The 17832-nt window shown below is 37.5% G+C and overlaps 2 protein-coding genes across 4 annotated transcripts; one reads left to right on the top strand and one right to left on the bottom strand.

The window, feature by feature from the left end:
- The first annotated feature begins 2925 nt into the window (after positions 1 to 2925).
- On the top strand, positions 2926 to 6439 carry LOC117624571 (aspartic proteinase Asp1-like). 3 transcript variants are annotated; one of them, XM_034355900.1, is made up of 10 exons: positions 2926 to 3034; positions 3116 to 3390; positions 4192 to 4309; positions 4403 to 4629; positions 4892 to 5122; positions 5236 to 5374; positions 5462 to 5656; positions 5764 to 5836; positions 5922 to 6009; positions 6093 to 6435. In XM_034355900.1, exons 2-10 carry the CDS (start codon positions 3206 to 3208, stop codon positions 6190 to 6192), a joined length of 1356 nt encoding a protein of 451 aa, XP_034211791.1. In that variant the 5' UTR covers positions 2926 to 3034; positions 3116 to 3205; the 3' UTR covers positions 6193 to 6435. The 3 variants fall into 3 exon arrangements, with proteins under 3 accessions (XP_034211791.1, XP_034211799.1, XP_034211806.1); XM_034355908.1 differs by having other exon boundaries at positions 3016 to 3034; positions 3119 to 3390; XM_034355915.1 differs by lacking the exon at positions 2926 to 3034 and having other exon boundaries at positions 3077 to 3390; positions 5922 to 6056; positions 6160 to 6439.
- On the bottom strand, positions 6224 to 17094 carry LOC117624563 (kinesin-like protein KIN-7C, mitochondrial). Its single transcript, XM_034355887.1, has 26 exons — positions 16644 to 17094; positions 16419 to 16516; positions 16114 to 16203; positions 15930 to 15982; positions 15487 to 15552; positions 15339 to 15392; positions 15138 to 15197; positions 14015 to 14093; positions 13705 to 13772; positions 13273 to 13335; positions 13042 to 13146; positions 12477 to 12581; positions 12216 to 12323; positions 11901 to 12047; positions 11221 to 11403; positions 10932 to 11102; positions 10376 to 10615; positions 10038 to 10178; positions 9819 to 9944; positions 9103 to 9153; positions 8960 to 9007; positions 8598 to 8876; positions 7714 to 8448; positions 7258 to 7347; positions 6931 to 7008; positions 6224 to 6638 (listed from the first exon to the last, which is right to left on the bottom strand). Exons 1-25 carry the CDS (start codon positions 16910 to 16912, stop codon positions 6988 to 6990), a joined length of 3450 nt encoding a protein of 1149 aa, XP_034211778.1. The 5' UTR covers positions 16913 to 17094; the 3' UTR covers positions 6224 to 6638; positions 6931 to 6987.
- Positions 17095 to 17832: the final 738 nt, after the last annotated feature.

The following is a 17832-nucleotide window of genomic DNA, read 5'->3' as shown; positions in this document are numbered from 1 at the left end:
TGATGACGTGTTGGCTTTGCAGCACCTCTCCTTATTCCAATATAGATAAAAGCAAGAGTTTGTAGTTAAAAGTGTTTAAGGCCTCTCCAATCCATGAGGGGCTAAACTTAAATTTTCCTCCTCCAAAAAGTGACTATTTGAGTTTTGCTTGGACTCAAATTATTTTTTCTCTCAACCCTCTGGACTCAAATTTTAGGTCCGCAATTTTATTAAATTATTTAAGAATGGTTTAAGTCCAATTTTATTATTATTTTTTTATGGAAAAATTTTCTTCATTTATCTTTTTAAATAACGTCATAATTTAATTTTTTGAACAATTTAACTTAAAAAAAATTGAAATTTTATAAATTTAATTTTATTCCAAAAGTAAACACACTACATTAAAAAAAAATAATAATAATACTAAAGGAGGATTGAATTGCAACGGCCAATTGAATTGCATGATTTAAAAAGTAAACAGACTCCTTTCTGAAGTTACTTGCATGATTTAAAAAAACAAAACAAAACAAAAGGCATTTGAATTGCAACGGCCAATTGACCAGGAGTAGACACGTGGGATGAGCCAGCAGACAAAGCCACTGGCGTTGGGCCCAGCGCGAGTCCCACTGTTTTTCAGATGCACATGGGCTGTGCCTTTTTGTTGGTGGGCTCCACTAAATAGTTTTGGGTACATGCAATACTTGGACTGATATGTGGGTCTAAATTTAGGTTTTTCCAAATTTTAGCCCCTTCACTTTCTTGGGTTAGGAGAAGTTTTGGGCAATAATTTGGGATATTTTGGGTTTAGGTCCTTGGATTGGAGATAGCCTAAGAGCATTTACCCTTGCAACCGAGGTCCTAAGTTCGATTTCCCTCTCCTCGATATCCCTTTTATAAAAAGTAATATATATATAGATAAAAGGGTTAATTGGTGATTTGCCCCTAAACTTGTACCTAACTTTCGATTTACTCCGATCCTTTTTCTATATTTTATTTTTATAGAAAATTAAGGATATGAACTTCTTCTTTTTCGCCAATTCCCCCCTGCTGTCTAAATCAATAACATGTCATCCAATTTGCCATTAAATATGAGAGCAAAATGGTCATTTTGTACGTTAAAAATAAAATTTAAAAAAAAAAAATCAAATAATACTCTCTCTCTCTCTCTCTCTCTCTCTCTCTCTCTCTCTCTCTCTCTCTCTGTGTGTGCAGGTGCGGGCTGGGTTTGTGGGTGGGTAGGGGGCGGAGCAGGGATCTATTGCCGCCATCGAGGAGGAGGGGAGGGATGGGTCTAGGTATGGAGGCAAGGGTTAGGGCATAGGTCTTTTGGGGGCCAAGGGCTGGGGGATGGGTCTTTTGGGAGGGGCAAGGGTTGGGGGATGGTTGGGGGTGAATCTCGCTTAGGGATGGGTCTTAGCTGAGGAGAGAGAATAAAAAGAATGGGGAAGAGGGGAAGGGATTTGTGGGGTGGGGATTGATCTGGGGATGGAGGATTGGTCTGACGGTGGAGGGTGATAGTTACATGCGGAATAGGAGGAGAAGAAAACTCAAAAGGGGGTGGGGTGTGGTGGGTGAGGGCATGGGCTCGGGAGTAAAAAAACAGAAGGGGGATGTGAGGGAAAGGGGTTTATGGGGTGAAGGTAAGGATGGCAAAGGGTCGGGTAGGGGCCGGGTATGACAATACCATCCCCATCCTCGCTCTCCATCCCACCTCCATCCCCGTTTAATAGGTTTCGGGAATCCCTGTCCCTCATACCCAACCCGAATCCCCGATTTTTTTTTTTTACATAAAAAAAATTTATCATACATTTTAACATTATGTTTCATATTAATTTATCATTCAACACATCCAAACTAACTATAAAGTTCAATTCAACTATTCAAAATCACTTCAATGTGAAATTCCGAAGAAGATTAGGAAGAATTAGGAGAGGGATGTTAACTTAGGCTTAAACATAAATATTATAATTTGACGAATATAATTATATATTTAAATATAAACATATATATATATATATATTTTCAAGTCGGCTTCGGAGATGGGAACGCCAATACCATCCTCTCCCCATACCCATCAGGGATTTTTTAAGTTAGGGGATCATCGTACCCGATATCCATTTGGCCCCGAAATCTTCCCCCATTAGGGTTAGGGACCTGATGGAGACCCGCCTTCGCGAGGATTTTTGCCATCCCTAGGTGAGGGATTGGTCTGGGAGTGTAGGATGGTGGTCATGGGGGAATGGGAGGAGAAGAGGGGTGGGCTGGGTTCGGGAGATGAAAAATACAAAAAAGAAAGGTGGGGGGAGTGTCGTGGGGGTGGGGGTAGGGGTTGGTCTGGGAGTGGAGGATGGTGGTCATGGGGGAATGGGAGGAGGAAGGGTGGTCTTTACCTAGAATACAAATTGCCTACTGACATATATATGCCATGTACGATAAGGGTTCAAGTAGCACCCTATTTTGGAAAGCCAAAATGGATAGGAGCCTTTCTACTTATCCTTGGCATGGCATATGCACATAGCTTTTTATAGCATCAATTCAACCCACAACATCTAATTGGTAATTTGGTGCAGAGCCAAAGACAACCAAAGTTTGTCCCTTTCATTGCTTACTTTATATTATCATTTGAGATTTGATACATAACACCTTCAGGGTAACCCAAAACAAGTCATCTTTAAGAACTATAAAGCAAAAGAATACATTGAAGGAAAGGAAAATCTAAACACCTTACAATAAAAACAGTCAAACCAACCCAAAAGGACTCTTTCAAGTCTCAACTTTTGTTATTTTCACTTTCAACCGCATTCACAAAAAAAAAAAAAAAAACCCAAATCCAAGTGGGACCCATTTATCTCCTTCCAAATTTCCAATGACTAATTTGCCCTTCCAAATACCAGAATTCAAGTCAACATCTGAATGGTAATCTGGACATTTCTCAACATCTTACCTCGACAAGCATTCCGCGGTTTGGACGCGGGTCTTTTGCGCTCTCTCTCTCTCTCTCCCGCTGTGAAACTTCCAATATCCAATTTCCAACGCTGACACGCCAGTAGGACCTGTACTGAGAGTTGAATCCCCAGAGTTTACTACTTTTTTTTATTTTTAAAATTTTTAAAATTTTTAAATTTTCGATTTTCAGCAGACTACAAAGCTTTGAACCCTTCTTGGGATTTTGATCCACCCGAGCCGTCTAAAGGAGAAAGAGGTTATCTGCCACTCACAGATTCTGATGGGTGGTGATAAAAGGAACAGAGTATTTGCATTGACGGCCTTGCTCATTCTGGGTTTGTCTGTAACCTTCCCATGTTGTTTCTCGGCAGCCAATCAGCCCCAGACAAAGAAAAAATCGGCCCAAGCGAATAAATTTGGTTCTTCAGCTGTTTTTCCTCTTCATGGAAATGTGTATCCTCTTGGGTATGATTTTTCGCACCTCTTTCGTTTTGGGGTTTGAAGTTTTGTTCCTTTCAATTTTTTTTATTGCATTATCAAGTATTCTTGTTGTATTGTTTTGTTTTTCTTTCTTGAATTTCTCAGATTGGTTGTTGATGGTGTGATTATGGGTTCCTGGACTTGGTTTCGGGTTAAAGCTTTAATCTTTCATATATTCACTAAACATGTTATTAGAATTGGAAATCTATTGAAGTTTCTTGACCCACCTTTTCATTTTTAACAACTGCTCGGTTTTTTTTTGACTCTGCCTTGTATTTTTTTTAATCCTCTGCTTATACTTTGAATACCCTTTTCCAGTTTCTGATTTTTCTTTTTTTATTGCCTGAACTTTTTCTTAGATCTCTCACTTTCTTCTGGAAGCTTTTTATCTAATAGCATACTCAAAAAGTTTAATCTTTCACTGTATAAAAGTGAAAAGCTGTCGGTCCGATCCCTTTTTTCATTTTCTTTTCTTTAGGTAACTCATTTCCCTTCATAGTTTAGTTGTATTCCTGCACTACATATGAGCTACGCATATGCCTGCCAGAATTACAATTTTAATATGTTTATTGTTTTCCACTTGTTGCATGATTATTTTTATGAATTTGAAGCTTCTATTTTCTTGTCCATTAAATTTAATGCTTTTAAAATACTTTTTTTGGTGATATTATGAATTGGTGTTCTGTTCTGGCTTTTCTTTTTGCCTCCATTTTTATATTTTTCTTCTTTCTTTTTTTCAATATGTGGTGAATGACCTCAAGATTTGATTGTATTTTCACTCCGCAGGTACTACTCTGTGTCCATCAACATAGGCTACCCAGCCAAGCGCTTCGACCTCGATATTGACACTGGCAGTGACCTCACTTGGGTCCAATGTGATGCTCCTTGTACCGGTTGTACCAAGGTAAAACTTTTATGGATATTGAGACTCTGAGACTAACATTCTAATGACCATGTTCTCAACTCAGTTTTTCTGTCTCTGTTTGTGCATTTGCAGCCCCGTGAATATCTTTATAAACCCAAAAACAACCATCTGCAATGTGGAGACCCTCTTTGTGTTGCCTTCCACTCACCAGCAAGCGACCCATGCAAGACCCCAGATGATCAATGCGACTATGAGGTTGAATATGCTGATCAAGGATCATCTCTTGGTGTGATGGTTAACGATTACTTCCCCCTGAAGTTCACCAACGGCTCTCAACTTGGTCCTCGTTTGGCCTTTGGGTGGGTATTCAGTGTTTTTTTTTTTTTGTACACCAGTTGCCAGCATTTCAGAATTTTTATACTGATCATGTTATTTATTTATTTATTTGAAATCTTGAGGTTTTGTTAGTTTTGTAAGCTTTCCCATTTTTAAACTTCAGGTCGTTTCATTTAGGAATGTACAAATAAATCAAACTTAAGTTAATGCCCTGCAACTAAAGTGCCAGCACTTTCTATTTCTGAGTTAAGTTCTTATAATGTTTTCTCTTCCTGTTGTCTGCAGGTGTGGATATGATCAAAAATATCCTGGTCCAAACACACCTCCCACCACAGGAGTCATCGGCCTTGGCAATGGCAAAGCCAGCATTGTGTCACAACTAAGTCGCATGGGTTTAACGCGTAATGTGGTGGGTCACTGTCTAAGTGGGCAAGGAGGAGGATTTCTTTTTTTCGGGGATGATCTTGTCTCATCTTCTGGAGTCATGTGGACACCAATGTCACGCAATTCCATGGAGTGAGTAGTCATAATTTATCCTGTTTACCTTCTCATATAGCATTAAGTGTTCTTAAATGATCACATACCATTATTTCTAATTCGTGTGTAATGCATCTTTGCCAATTTCATAGAAATCACTACTCCTCTGGACCAGCAGAACTTGTATTCAATGGAAAGTCTACCGGTGTTAAGGGGCTTTCTCTTGTTTTTGACAGTGGGAGCTCCTACACTTATTTCAATTCCCAAGCTTACAAGGCGGTAGTTAATCTGGTGAGGAAGAAACAAAGGAGACCATTCTTCCTTTAGTTAATTGTTAATAACTTATATGGAAAACTAACCATCATTTCATGTGATCAGGTAAGAAATGATTTAGATGGAAAGCCAATAAAGGAAACAAATGAGGACAAATCCCTTCCAATCTGCTGGAAAGGCCGCAAGCCTTTCAAATCTGTTGGTGATGCGAAGAACTTTTTCAAGCCCTTAGCACTGAGCTTCATTAATGCCAAGAATGTTCAGCTGCAATTATCACCCGAAGATTATCTTATAGTTTCGGTGAGCACCCCAACTGTTTCCATTTATTTTAACTCTATCCCAGCTACCATTAGTTAAGAGAAGAAAACACTGGAAAAACCCGTATCTAATTTTTTCTTTGTTGCCAGAAACATGGCAATGTGTGCTTCGGGATTTTGAATGGCTCTGAAGTAGGACTGGGAAATTTGAATATCATCGGAGGTAGCGAATACTAACAGAACCAATACCTACTGACTGTTTTTTTTGTCCTGTGAGCAAAATCTGATCTATTATTTTCCCTCTGTAGACATTATGTTGCTAGATAAAATGCTGATATATGACAATGAAAACCAGCGAATTGGATGGGCACCTGCAAATTGCAATAGACTTCCCAAGTCCTGATCCGTTCTCTCATAATTTCCTTTTCTCTTTGATGTAAATGGTGAGGGTTTTCTCATCAGAGAACTCTTTGTTTCAGTGTGGATCGTGAATACTCTGAAGGTAATTCTCAGCCCATTGCAGCTAATTTGGGTATCTTGGAACAGCATTGTCCTGCTTATGCTTTGTATGATCAATAAGGCGGTATACAGAGAAGGCTTCAAGACCAAAGACCAAAATAAATAAATATATATATATATAATATGTAGCAGATACGTACAACATTTTGGTTACAGGAGTTTTACAATAGTTCTTTTGTCTACTACTCTAGCAGAGAGAAGAAAGAAGAAGTTAGTTCTAGTTGTCTTTTGTGAACTTACAAAGTGGGAAATGTAAGCGGGTATGGATACCCCAGTACGTGATAATACATGCGTTTGGATAAATTCATGTATAGCAATATCCCTGATCTGATCCATCTCTGCTGCTAACTAGTAGCATGAATTTTAAGTTACAAGAAAATTGCATCTCCTCATCGATCGTTTCCTAAGCTCTTCCTTGATTTGTGCCTGGAAGCCGGTAATTGGAGACATAAATCAATCCGGTTACTGTTCCATTCTGTACAAAATAGATTACACCTGCAAATTACCTGCAAGAAGTGCAGAGTATGATTCATCAGAACCATTACAAGTTCAAGAAGTGCACACTAACCAATAAAGCACATCACACTAATTATTCATTTACATGCTATCAATGAGCACAAACTCAGCTTGGCATCCACGGCGGATGAAATATTTTCACCCCTTAAAATGATAAGATGCACTGCACCATTTACAGTTACAAGTGCTGTCTCAAATATAATTCATAATAGAAATATGGGCAATACGAGCAATATAGCAATTCCCATTTGCTAATGAAAAAGAACCATATAAAAAACTGACCTGAAATATCTAAATCCGTGCGTCAATAGATTCTGTATGATGTTTGAGCTCAGCGTGCTAAAAGACACGATTCGCGCACTGCTTATTATAAGATACATTATCAGTAAAAATTAAGGATTAGAAGGAATCCCAAAACATTGTCAGCCAAAAAAGAAAAGAAAACCAGGTCAACATCAAACTAATTTGCAAAGAAACAGATGTAATAACTGAACAAGATAGCCAACATGAGTTGAAAAACCTATTGTGTAACTGAAAATAAAAAAACAGCAAAGTTGTTGATCAACTTAACGCAACAAGCACATCAGTAGAAAGCAAACAGAGAATCACCTTTGCATGGCAAATCTTCGTTATAGCCACAACATGAAGGTTCTGCAGTTCTTCAAGAGCTGTGACATCCAGACCAGCAACATCTTCACCCTGAAAATTAATAATATTTTTATACACTTTTTGATCCATATTTCAATTATAGTGCTCAATTGAGGACTTTATGATGTAAATGAGATTATGTGTAGCATAGAGCTGTTATTCATTCATAAGATCAGCTTCAAATATTAACAGCTCCTGATGTATGATAACATGTGTCATAGTATTATTCTATTCATGTTCAGGGAGGAAGGGAAGGGTGGAGATAAATGGATGACCAATTGCCGTTGACAGTCAATAAGATTTTTGAAACCACAGAGGGACACGTCACAGATAACCAACCAGATCATTCATGGAACTGGGGTAAACTGCAGATGGCTATCTGTACTTTCCCCAAAGATAAATCACTAAAGTACATACCTTCAGTCTAGAAATATAGCATTCTAGCTCTTTGCATCTTCTCCTTTCTTTCTGATAGCTGGCTCTTAAATCTTCTAATGTGCCCATCTCGTTCAGGTTTTCACGGATTTCATTGTCTTTGAACATAACATCTGAATGAACATTACATGGCGGAAACCCATTTCTAACTCTTATACGTGAACTTTCAGGTTGAAGTGACACATCCTCAGCGTTAATGCCAGACTTTCTCAACTTCGCAACCAGCACCCACATATTTGCCAGCTCATTTTCTAAATCAACTTCACGTTGTTTTACTTTGTCTAATGTTCTTCGTAAATCATCTTCTATCTGGTCTCTTTCAGATAGTTCTTTTTCCAGAGCAGCTTCTCTTTGACATCTTGCACTAAGTTGCCTTTGTAGCTCCTCGACCAAAACTACATCCTCTGGCTTTTTATGGCCTCCGGCTCGAGCTCCATTTATGTTATTTCGCTTAAAATCATATGAGGTGGGCCTCTGACAACAGTTTGATTGGCACCGAACCTCTTTTGCAGCAGCCAGGTCACCAGTCAGCTTCGCATTTTCATAAGAAAGCTTGGTTACTTCTTCAGCCAAGTTTCTAAGCTCAACTGCTGCAGCTGCAGCCAACTCTTTGGCATATGATGCTTCTTCTGAAAGTTTCATATTCTGAACTTCAAGCCCCTCCTTTTCCTCAGACAGTTTCACCTTGTCTTGCTTTAAATCCTCTATTTCAGAAGCCTAAGAAAATAAATTAAAAGGGCACTGGTGACAACATAGCAATATAAAACATATCATCATTCCATCAAGTAAAACGAATAAGATCAAAAGGACAAAGGGTGAATATTGGGTGTCTTCATTCTGAAGATGCCAGGAAGAACAAGAATAACCTGTACATGGATTTGGGAATTCAAATATGCATCTTTGTTGCACTCTTTGGAGTCCTCAAGGGAAAGGATTCTGTTTAAGCTCATCACACTGGTTGGTGTATTTTGATCAGCACAAGTTTCTTGACATAGACCAAACCTTTCTCTTTCTTCGTTGTTCTTTTGCACTAGTTCTTTGGAACACGTCTCTAGTCTGGTAGCCTCGCTATCAGAAATTTGTTGTGAATTGAGCTGTTGTCTTAGCAGAAGAATCGTCTCTTGCATTTCTGCATTCTCTGAAATCTGCAAAAGTAACAATATGATTAAAAAAATTAAAGACAGAAATGCAAGTACATAAAAAGGGATTACAAATCTTTATATTTTACCTTCATTTGTAGTTGCTCCTGAAGTATCCTATTGTCTGCTGTCTTAATCTTGAATGATCATCCCAAGACAGAGTGATCAACTTAGTTGAATATTTTTAGCATTCATAATTGAAATATGTTATGAAAGATTAAAAATAACAAACCTCAAGTTCAAAAGTTGTCTCATTTAGCTGTGTAGTAAGCTTGGACAGAGCCTACATGGGAATGTAGCAAACTGATCAGAAAGCATATACAATGCATTAATAATTAAATAAAAATTGGAAAACCAGCAATGCTTTCGTGAAGCATATTGTTAAGGAACCAAATAAATGACAGTCAACACAACCAATATAGACCTCTACTATAAAGGCCAGAAACTGATTAGTTATTATATAAAAATAGAAGGATCATATGAGATGCAGTTTTAACCAATAAATTAGGACATTAAAATAATAGTCAATTAAGCTCAGGTAGATTTTTCTGTGTGAGAGTAGATTTTTTCTTTCTTTTCTAGATTAGGTCCCTTGCATATTGATCTTGTTATATTTAATCCCCCAATCAATGATTTGTTTCTTGTGTTGTTAAATTAAGATAATTCAATCATGTCAAACGAAAATGACCGAAGGGCCTTATGATAAGAGGAGACATGTAGCCATAGGACATTCTCTGCTGAAATGGTATTGGAAAGTTCAACTATATTAACAATCGCTAAGAGTAGAATGTAAAACAAGGAAGAACAACACCCTTTTCATATTTTCAATTTTGTAGAGCCCTGAAATATTGTTATCAGATTATCATCTGGCAATCCAAAACTTTTCACGTAGTAAAATCAGTTCATCCAGCTTTCTTGAAACCCATCTGCATAAAGATGCACAGTTACCTGAGACATTTCGCTGTTATTTGCCATTTGTGGAGTCATCTCAAGTGATCCAATCATACGTTGCTCTAGAACACGTATCTGAAGCTTCTTTTCACTAATTTCGTCCTTCAACTTTCGCATTTGTTCCTATTTTAACCAAAATAACAATAAAAAAAACTCAGACAGGAATACCAATCAGATTTAGACATTTGTCCTTTTAGATTTAAAGTGATGTCTCACCCTATGCTGTGAATCTTCAGGGTTTCTAGCCGCTTGCTCCGACAGTCTTTTGAGAGAACTTGTACACAATGCCACCTCCCCAGCTAACATTTTCACTTGCTCGCGAAGAAGATCCATTTGATCTGTAATAGTGGACCCCGTCTGCAGAAGAGTAGTTATAGTAATCCCTTAACATTATATCTTCATGCAACACTTTGAATGCTTCATACAAATACACTTCAAGCAGCTGCATGCATACACACACGCACACACACACACACAAGTCCTGTTCTCTATTATATATAGACCCATATTCACTTGAATCAGATGTTTATCTATTTATAGCAAGGACCACTCACCCGAGGCAAACGGTGACCTCCAAAAGCCGCACCAAACAAATCACCTGCTTGTGTTCTTTCCGGAAATGGGTCAATAATGGTATAATCATCTCCCCTTCTACTGACAGACTTTCTTCCTCCATCCTTCAAATCACTGAACTTGACTCTATTTTGAGATGATTTTGAAGAAGGTGCTGGTGACCCACTTGTAGAGCTCTCACTATCAGCACTAGGTGATAATCCAATAACATTCTCAGGTTTCTGTAGAGAAAGCATTTGAGCTTTGTCTAGGTGAGTTCAATCAGTAGAATATCAATTAAAGCTAAGAATGAAATATTAATCTGCTCTTGCATAAATTAAATGAAAATACACGTTTTAGTAGTGTATATTATTAAAGATAGATAGTTATATACAGATATGATGGGCCACCAGAGCAGACAAAATAAATTGTAGCTTAAAAAGGAGAGGAATGTCATCTCATCAACTAAATCCTATGTTTTGTCCTCCTCCAACAAACAACATAAATATATGGTGTCTACATTCAACTCATATGTCAAAGGAAAAAACCTGAACTTACTTTCAGTTTAAACCATCCAAGCATTCCACGTCTTTTGTTTCTTTTGTAATCTTTGACCAACTCATCTAGATTAGTGATCTCATCCCTTCCTTCCACTGAAAGCTCAGAAGCATAACTTCCAGCATCATCATCAACCAGGTATTCCCGCTTCTTATCAGGCAGATATGCAAGCTGCAGAAAAAAATGGGTCAATGGTATCTAACAAACAAGGAACATATTGCCAATAGATGTCACTCAAAATACAATTCAGCAAATCTGCAATCCATCTTAACCGCTGAAAATCCCACACCTCATCTTCCCCAAAAGAATGCCTCCGTCTATGACTAGGTCGTTCAGATATGCTTGGTGGGATAGTATTTTTCGTGGACACTAAGATTAGTTTAGTCAGTCGTTGTATTCTTCCCATTAAAGCTGCCTTGGCTTCTTCTTCCTCTTCCAATCTTGATTGCAATTTCACCTGACCAGCTTCCAGCTTTTACATGACAAAACAATACTTATTAGATGCAAACAACAAACAACTGAATCCAGAGTGAAAATTAGCTGTTCTAAATGGATGGCAATAGGGACTTCAAACATTCTGTAGCTTGCACCTCAAGGAATTGTAACATTGCACTCCAATCTAGATTATCATATTGTTCGTCAGGCAAAATATATATATATATATATATATATCATATGGTTCTAGCCCCTTGTTATATAGATAGTTCTTCCCTCCTAAGGTCCTTAAATTTTCAGCAGACTGACTAAATATGGGAGAATGAAATGAAGAAAGCCTAAGATGAACCACAATGCATCCCAGCCATCCATCTCTAATCTAACAATTAGAAGACAGAACATGACTTCGTTCAAAGATCCAACTTAAGGACCTTAGGATAGGATTTTTATTGATTTCTACCCAAAGCCTTCAGTAACAAATACAGACGAAAGTATGCTAATATTTGTTAGCTCTCCCAATGTAGTAGCACCAACCTGAAGCTTCAAATTAACCAGGTCTTCCTGAGTAGATATAGCCGTATTTGGATTCTCCATCATACCACGTTTTAATTGCTGAAGTTCTTGCTTTAAACTGGAAATCTCTCTCTGATATTTCTTGATAATAGACTTTTCATCCATAATCTAAAAGGAAACAAAAATGTGATTGGAAACATTTACATGTATTCATAATTTCTATTAGCTCCACTTCGCCAAAAAAAAAAAAAAAAAAGAAACTGAATGACCAAAGCATCGGTTGCTTCCACTTGCGGCCTTCTTTGACCGCCTTTAGAAAACAAATCTGCAATTCACCTTATTTTGGGAAGCCTTGATTTCCACACGCTTACTCCGATGTGCAAACTTCAGTGTGTTGTGTGTTTCCTCACTATTGCTAGATGCAGGGGTCACAGTGCAAATGAGCTAAAACCACCATAACAAGAACATTCTCCAGAATCATTAACCACATAACTATTAACAAAAAAGATACCTTACATGACAACTAATTGGATAGTTCCAAAGAGAAATCTGATAACATGAACACTGGATGATCCAGAAGTGTTGCATTGAACTTACAGATATACGCCCATGACCACTGAGGGATGACTGCAACAAACGGGTGAGTTTTGAATCTCGATATGGAATATGAGTTGCCTTTCCATCTGTCAATTTAGAAATCACCTGCAACAAGAGCCAATTATTAGATTAAAAAGGTTACTGAGAAATGCACTGAAAACATCTATTGCCCAGTGCAACATATAGGCAAATAAAAAATCTCGAGCCCTACACCTCATGTTAATTTAGCTGGAGTCGACCAGTTCTCCAACATCATGCCATGATAAGTAATCGAAGAACCATGACAAAGTTAACTATCCATATTTAGAGATTATATACACAATTATGCACCGATAGATGAAAAAAACGAGAACTGTGCAAAACAAAACACACTATATTATTATGATAAATTAAAATATTAGGATTTTTTTAGTAAATTTCATTGCAGCATAAACGAATTTTGGAAAAAATTATTGCATGAAATAACGAAGGGCAAAATTATGCTAATAGGTGGAATTATGGGACTTTTTTTAATTTCAGATAGTACAACGCAAATCAACAAAGACTAAAATAAGCATTATCTTACAGTGCCAAGCGTGAGTAAGCTTTTATTGATGTATGAACCCTCCTTTCTTCGCAATCCAGTTGTTTCAGTTTTAGAACTTTCAGATCCTGCAAGATCAATTAAGTGCTGCCAAGGAAATTTGAATTATATAGGGTTCAGCATCAGATTGTAATGAAAATAATATTTGACCAGATTGCAGGGCCAGATCAACTAAACTATGGTGGGCAATTTCAAAGATGAGAAAGGCATTACCAACTGGGACAAGTTGACATCTTCTTCATCATGATTCTCACCTCGTGGACTGCTTTCAATAGTCTGAAGAATTGTTACAGGTTAGAAAAGTTGAACCAAAAGTAATGCTATTAATACAAGATTTAGTAGCTACTTCATGAAAGCCTTATAACACTGCCATCGCTTTACAAAGAAAATGCTAAGCGTATGAACAAATTACTATAACTTTTATAAATTAGTCTACAATTGGTTGTTTAACTTGTTTTTAAATGGTTGATTACATTTAAATTAAAATTCCTTTCAACAATCAGTAGTTTTGAGTAAATTAAAAATTCAGAAAAGACTCATGGGAAAGAGTGATTAGATGAAAAAAGGCACCAACCTAACAGAATATGGCTTTGTGTAACAGAATAGACACCTTTATCACATAGAAATTAAATAAAAAAAAGTTACCAATGTGAATATAGTGTGGCTGCGACTGCTAAGTAGATTGAAATTATTAGAACCAACGTGCCTATGTTCTGCAACATCAAGGAAAAAATGAATGTTAAAGGTGCTCAGCAGCACAAACAGTGGCTGGCAAAGATACAGGGAATACGCAAATGGGATGGAAAAGCAACAACAATGTGTAGAAAAATGACAAAGGGAATGCAGTGCTCATCAATGCCTATGAAATCGTAATATTAGATTCAGACACGAACATTAAGCAGAGACAATAAAGTTTCCACCCATATCGTGTAGACAAAAGTAATCATGTTAATACCTTCTCCTGTTGCTATCAAAGAAAGAGCATGAGCAGGAGATAAAACAACTTCCTCTTTGATTGCTTCAACATAGGTTCCCTGCCCAATAACATAAAACTTTCAAATGATAAGGTTAAACAATTTTGGCAAATCAGTCTAACTACTTCCAACAATATGTGAACTGGAGGGTATTTAGTCAATGTTAATTACAAATCCTGAAATGCACAGGTTGAAGATACAAATTACTTGAAATTAAATCAGAACCAGATCTGAAGGGTTCAGTTCAGGTGATAAGATATATGGTTTAAGGTTTAGTTTTGAGCAAATGTCAAAGGAATCAATGATTTAAAGACAAACCTTGAAAGTAACATAATACTACGTATCAATCAAAGATGAGAAAGTCGCTCTTCTTTTCAGAGTTAAGGGTGCTAAATTGCCAGGTGAAAGTTGGTCACCAGAATACATAGGCCAAAAAACTAGTAGTTAGAGCCAAAAATTTCTATCATGCATATGAGAGAAGAGGAAGAGATGATGCTAAACATACTATAACTGCAACATGAGGCAAAGATTGATGAATTAGGGCTATGCATAAGGGGCAGCATAGTGCACATGACTCCCGCCAATGCATGGTCTAGGGGCAAGACATACACAACATGTTTCCAGAGAGATAGTTTCCGAGACTCAACCCCCGTTTTCTAGGTGGCTTGGGGCAAGCCATACCATTGACTATGAACTAGATGATAGATGATTTCTAAGAACTGGAACTGTCTCTTTTCCATTAAACATATTTTAAAACTTATCTATATCCAAAGGCCATATTCTAAATTATTTCTAGAGTATGATTATGTAGGTTGAAATCCTCTAGGTGGCCAAAGACCATACTCATGCCAACTCCATGTGCAGAAACTTATTTTTCCTGTACTATACTCATATTTCCTTGTCCTCCTAGAGTCATACACATTATTACATTTATAGCATACAAAATTTCCAGTATGTCAGTTTAGAACTTTAGATAAAGAAAAAAAACATGCAAGAAACCTAACCAAAAGGGAAAAGATCTCTCAAGAGCTATCGTTGAGCAAAAAAAAACAGAAAGAGCCAAGCACACAAAAAGAGTGTCAATTCCTTTATGAACATAAGCACCTGAGCATCCTCTCTTATTCGTAAATTCTGTCCTGTTGGATCAAGTAAGTCATTTATGACCTGGAAAAACAAAAGGAACAAAAGAATAAGACTGTAATATATCACTACCCTTCCTAATGAAATTACACTTCAAAAGACTATATACAACAATGACCACATTCCAACTGAAAGCTTTAGACAAAGGAACTAGATAAAACTGACCTCATTGTAAATTTCCAAATATGAAACACGAAGAAGAAACTCCCGCCCAGGTGTCTGAAACAAGATAAAAAGGTTATGTAAACTCAAAATAAATAAATACAATACATATATAAAAAATAAGATTATTAATAATTGAGAAATCCATTACCTCTTGTATAATTCCAAAAACATCCTTCACTGCCAGTGGAATAATTCCAGGTGACTTTTGCTCCCCCTGAAATACAAAATAAAAAGTAAAAATTTGTACTTCTAAAAATTACAAACACTGGAAAATTGAAAGACGTGTGATATCTGTCACAGTAAGATATCTATCACAGTAAGGTCCACAATGAGCAAGAAAACTGCAGGAAGAATAAGAAGGAATCCCTTCACTGGGGTGAAATGTAAAGAAAACACAACTAACAATGCTGCTTATGACATGGACTCTTTTTCAAATGGCATCAGTGCATCAGTCTGAGACAGCTATAGATTGCAGATGCAAAATTTATGAACAGCTGGTAGCCATAAAGTCCAAAATGAGCTAGTGAAAATACTGGCCTAGAAAGGACAACTCCAGACTTTAGACAAATACTCTAGACTCCGTCAACTTACATGCATTGTATGCGTCTTCCCACTACTAGTAACACCATATGCAAACACAGTACCTGCATACAAACAGAGCAGTTTTTAGCCAGCAACAAGATATCCATCACCATCTACATACTAACCTTCCTATATAATATCCGCATCAGAAAACAACAAAATAATTAAAACCACATTAGTGTAAACTGTTTACCATTAATCCCTTGCATAACACCACTGACAACATGCTGTGCAGCAACATCATAGACATGGCGTGTCGTTGTTGCCGGACCAAAAACCTTATCTGCACCCCTCACCCCCCAAATAGTAGATGGGCAGTTAAAAAACCAAAGTTTCTAACAACTCGCCGATAAACAAATAAAACAATATATGCCAAAGTCCATAACTTCCAAAAGCAGCTTATGAGTCAAATATACTTGTGTCTATAACTACAGAAATTGAAGCAACAACAAAAAGAGCATAATTGATGCAAAATTAGTGCGGAAAAAAAAAACTCACCAAAGCCATAAGCAATGGAAGAATTGAACTCGTTTCTCACTGTATAATCCCCATCTGCATACCACGCTATCTCGTCCCCTTTGTTAATCTCACGAGCACTGCCCAAACCAAAAGTCAAAACCCACATTTCAACAAAAACATCAATTTCTCTTCTTAAGAAAACTAAAATAGCACCCCGCGGTGACGGAGAAGTAGGTAACAGCCCAATCGTAGAAGAAGCAGTACCTGAGGGGGCGAAACCTGACGGTGACGGTGACATTTTCCTTGGACTTGGAGACATCGGGCGGGGACGGCGGGTTGGGGCTGGCGGAGGAAGAGGGCGGAGACAGAGAGGGCTTGGACGGGGTGGGCCGAGACGACGTCGTGGAAGAAGAAGGGGTGGCCGGCCGAGACGACGCCGTAGGGGGCTTTGTGGACCCCGCAGGCTTCCGGGAGCGGAAAGGCGAGATGGAGGATCTTTGTGACCTTGAGCTTGAGGTGCCGCCGGAGAACATTGCTGGGTGTAGAGAGAGAAAAGCTGGTTTAGAGAGAGAGAGAGAGAGAGAGAGAGTTAGTGGGAGGAGAGTGGAGGTTTACATGAGAGAGAGAGCCTTGTCTGGCGTCTGCTGGGTGCAGCTGGTTGTTGGTGTTTGAGAGGCTGAGCGCTCCTCTCCTCCCTCCAAAAACAAGACTTTGGTTTTAGTATTGGTGCTTTGAATTTCTTCTCCTTTTGTCTGCGCCCTGTGGTTTTCATTTTCAATGCCTAGTAAAATGTCCAAAATGCCCTTCAGATGATTCTTCTGCTTTTTCCTTTTTCCTTGTTTTTTAGTGGAAGAATATATTTAATTCAGTCAAGTTTTGTCTTTGCCCGTGTGTGATAGCCAATGTGACCTTTTCAACTTTTTCTTTTTTTTATAAAATAGTCTCTATAAATAGACACTAAAATAATTATCACACAGGGCAGTAATTTTGTAAACATTTTTTCCTCAATTTTTTAAGATTAAAACAAACAAATAACTTTGGTCATTAACATTTGGGACTAGTTTGGCATTGTTATAATCAAGACCTCCAAAACACTTGATATGCAACTTATATGTTTGGGACTGCTTTTTAAATTGTTAAAGGTGACAACTAAAAAGGTCAGTGAAAGAGATTGATAGAAAAACTTAAAATATTTGTGGGTCACTAAATAGCTAAAAGTGTATTAAATTCAATCAATTTTTTAGTATAAGTGATAGTTTAAATTAAGGGGTAGGGAGATTTTTTATACACACAATTAAGATGTTATGGGATGTTCAAATCTAAAACCTCTTATCTGTAAGTAAATACTTTTTTCAACTGAACTAGACCCGATTGCTAAATTCAATCAACTTATATATGCTTCCTCATGAATCACTTGTTTTCTAGTCAAACCTAATAAACCGCTTAATAAAGA

The sequence above is a fragment of the Prunus dulcis genome, chromosome 1 (genome assembly GCF_902201215.1).
Source record: "Prunus dulcis chromosome 1, ALMONDv2, whole genome shotgun sequence".
NCBI classification, from domain to species: domain Eukaryota; kingdom Viridiplantae; phylum Streptophyta; class Magnoliopsida; order Rosales; family Rosaceae; genus Prunus; species Prunus dulcis.
This window is presented reverse-complemented; position numbering and strand designations above follow the sequence as displayed.

Bases quoted from the DNA above. Each gene is read 5' to 3' on its own strand.
- LOC117624563 (XM_034355887.1), bottom strand. From the start codon at position 16,912: ATGTTCTCCGGCGGCACCTCAAGCTCAAGGTCACAAAGATCCTCCATC. The intron at 15,198-15,338 runs GTCAGTTTTATC...TTGTTTTTCCAG, and splicing joins ATTTGGAAATTTACAATGAG to GTCATAAATGACTTACTTGA. The intron at 14,094-15,137 runs GTGCTTATGTTC...GTTATTGGGCAG, and splicing joins GAATAAGAGAGGATGCTCAG to GGAACCTATGTTGAAGCAAT.
- LOC117624571 (XM_034355900.1), top strand. From the start codon at position 3,206: ATGGGTGGTGATAAAAGGAACAGAGTATTTGCATTGACGGCCTTGCTC. The intron at 5,375-5,461 runs GTGAGGAAGAAA...TCATGTGATCAG, and splicing joins ACAAGGCGGTAGTTAATCTG to GTAAGAAATGATTTAGATGG. The intron at 5,657-5,763 runs GTGAGCACCCCA...CTTTGTTGCCAG, and splicing joins AAGATTATCTTATAGTTTCG to AAACATGGCAATGTGTGCTT.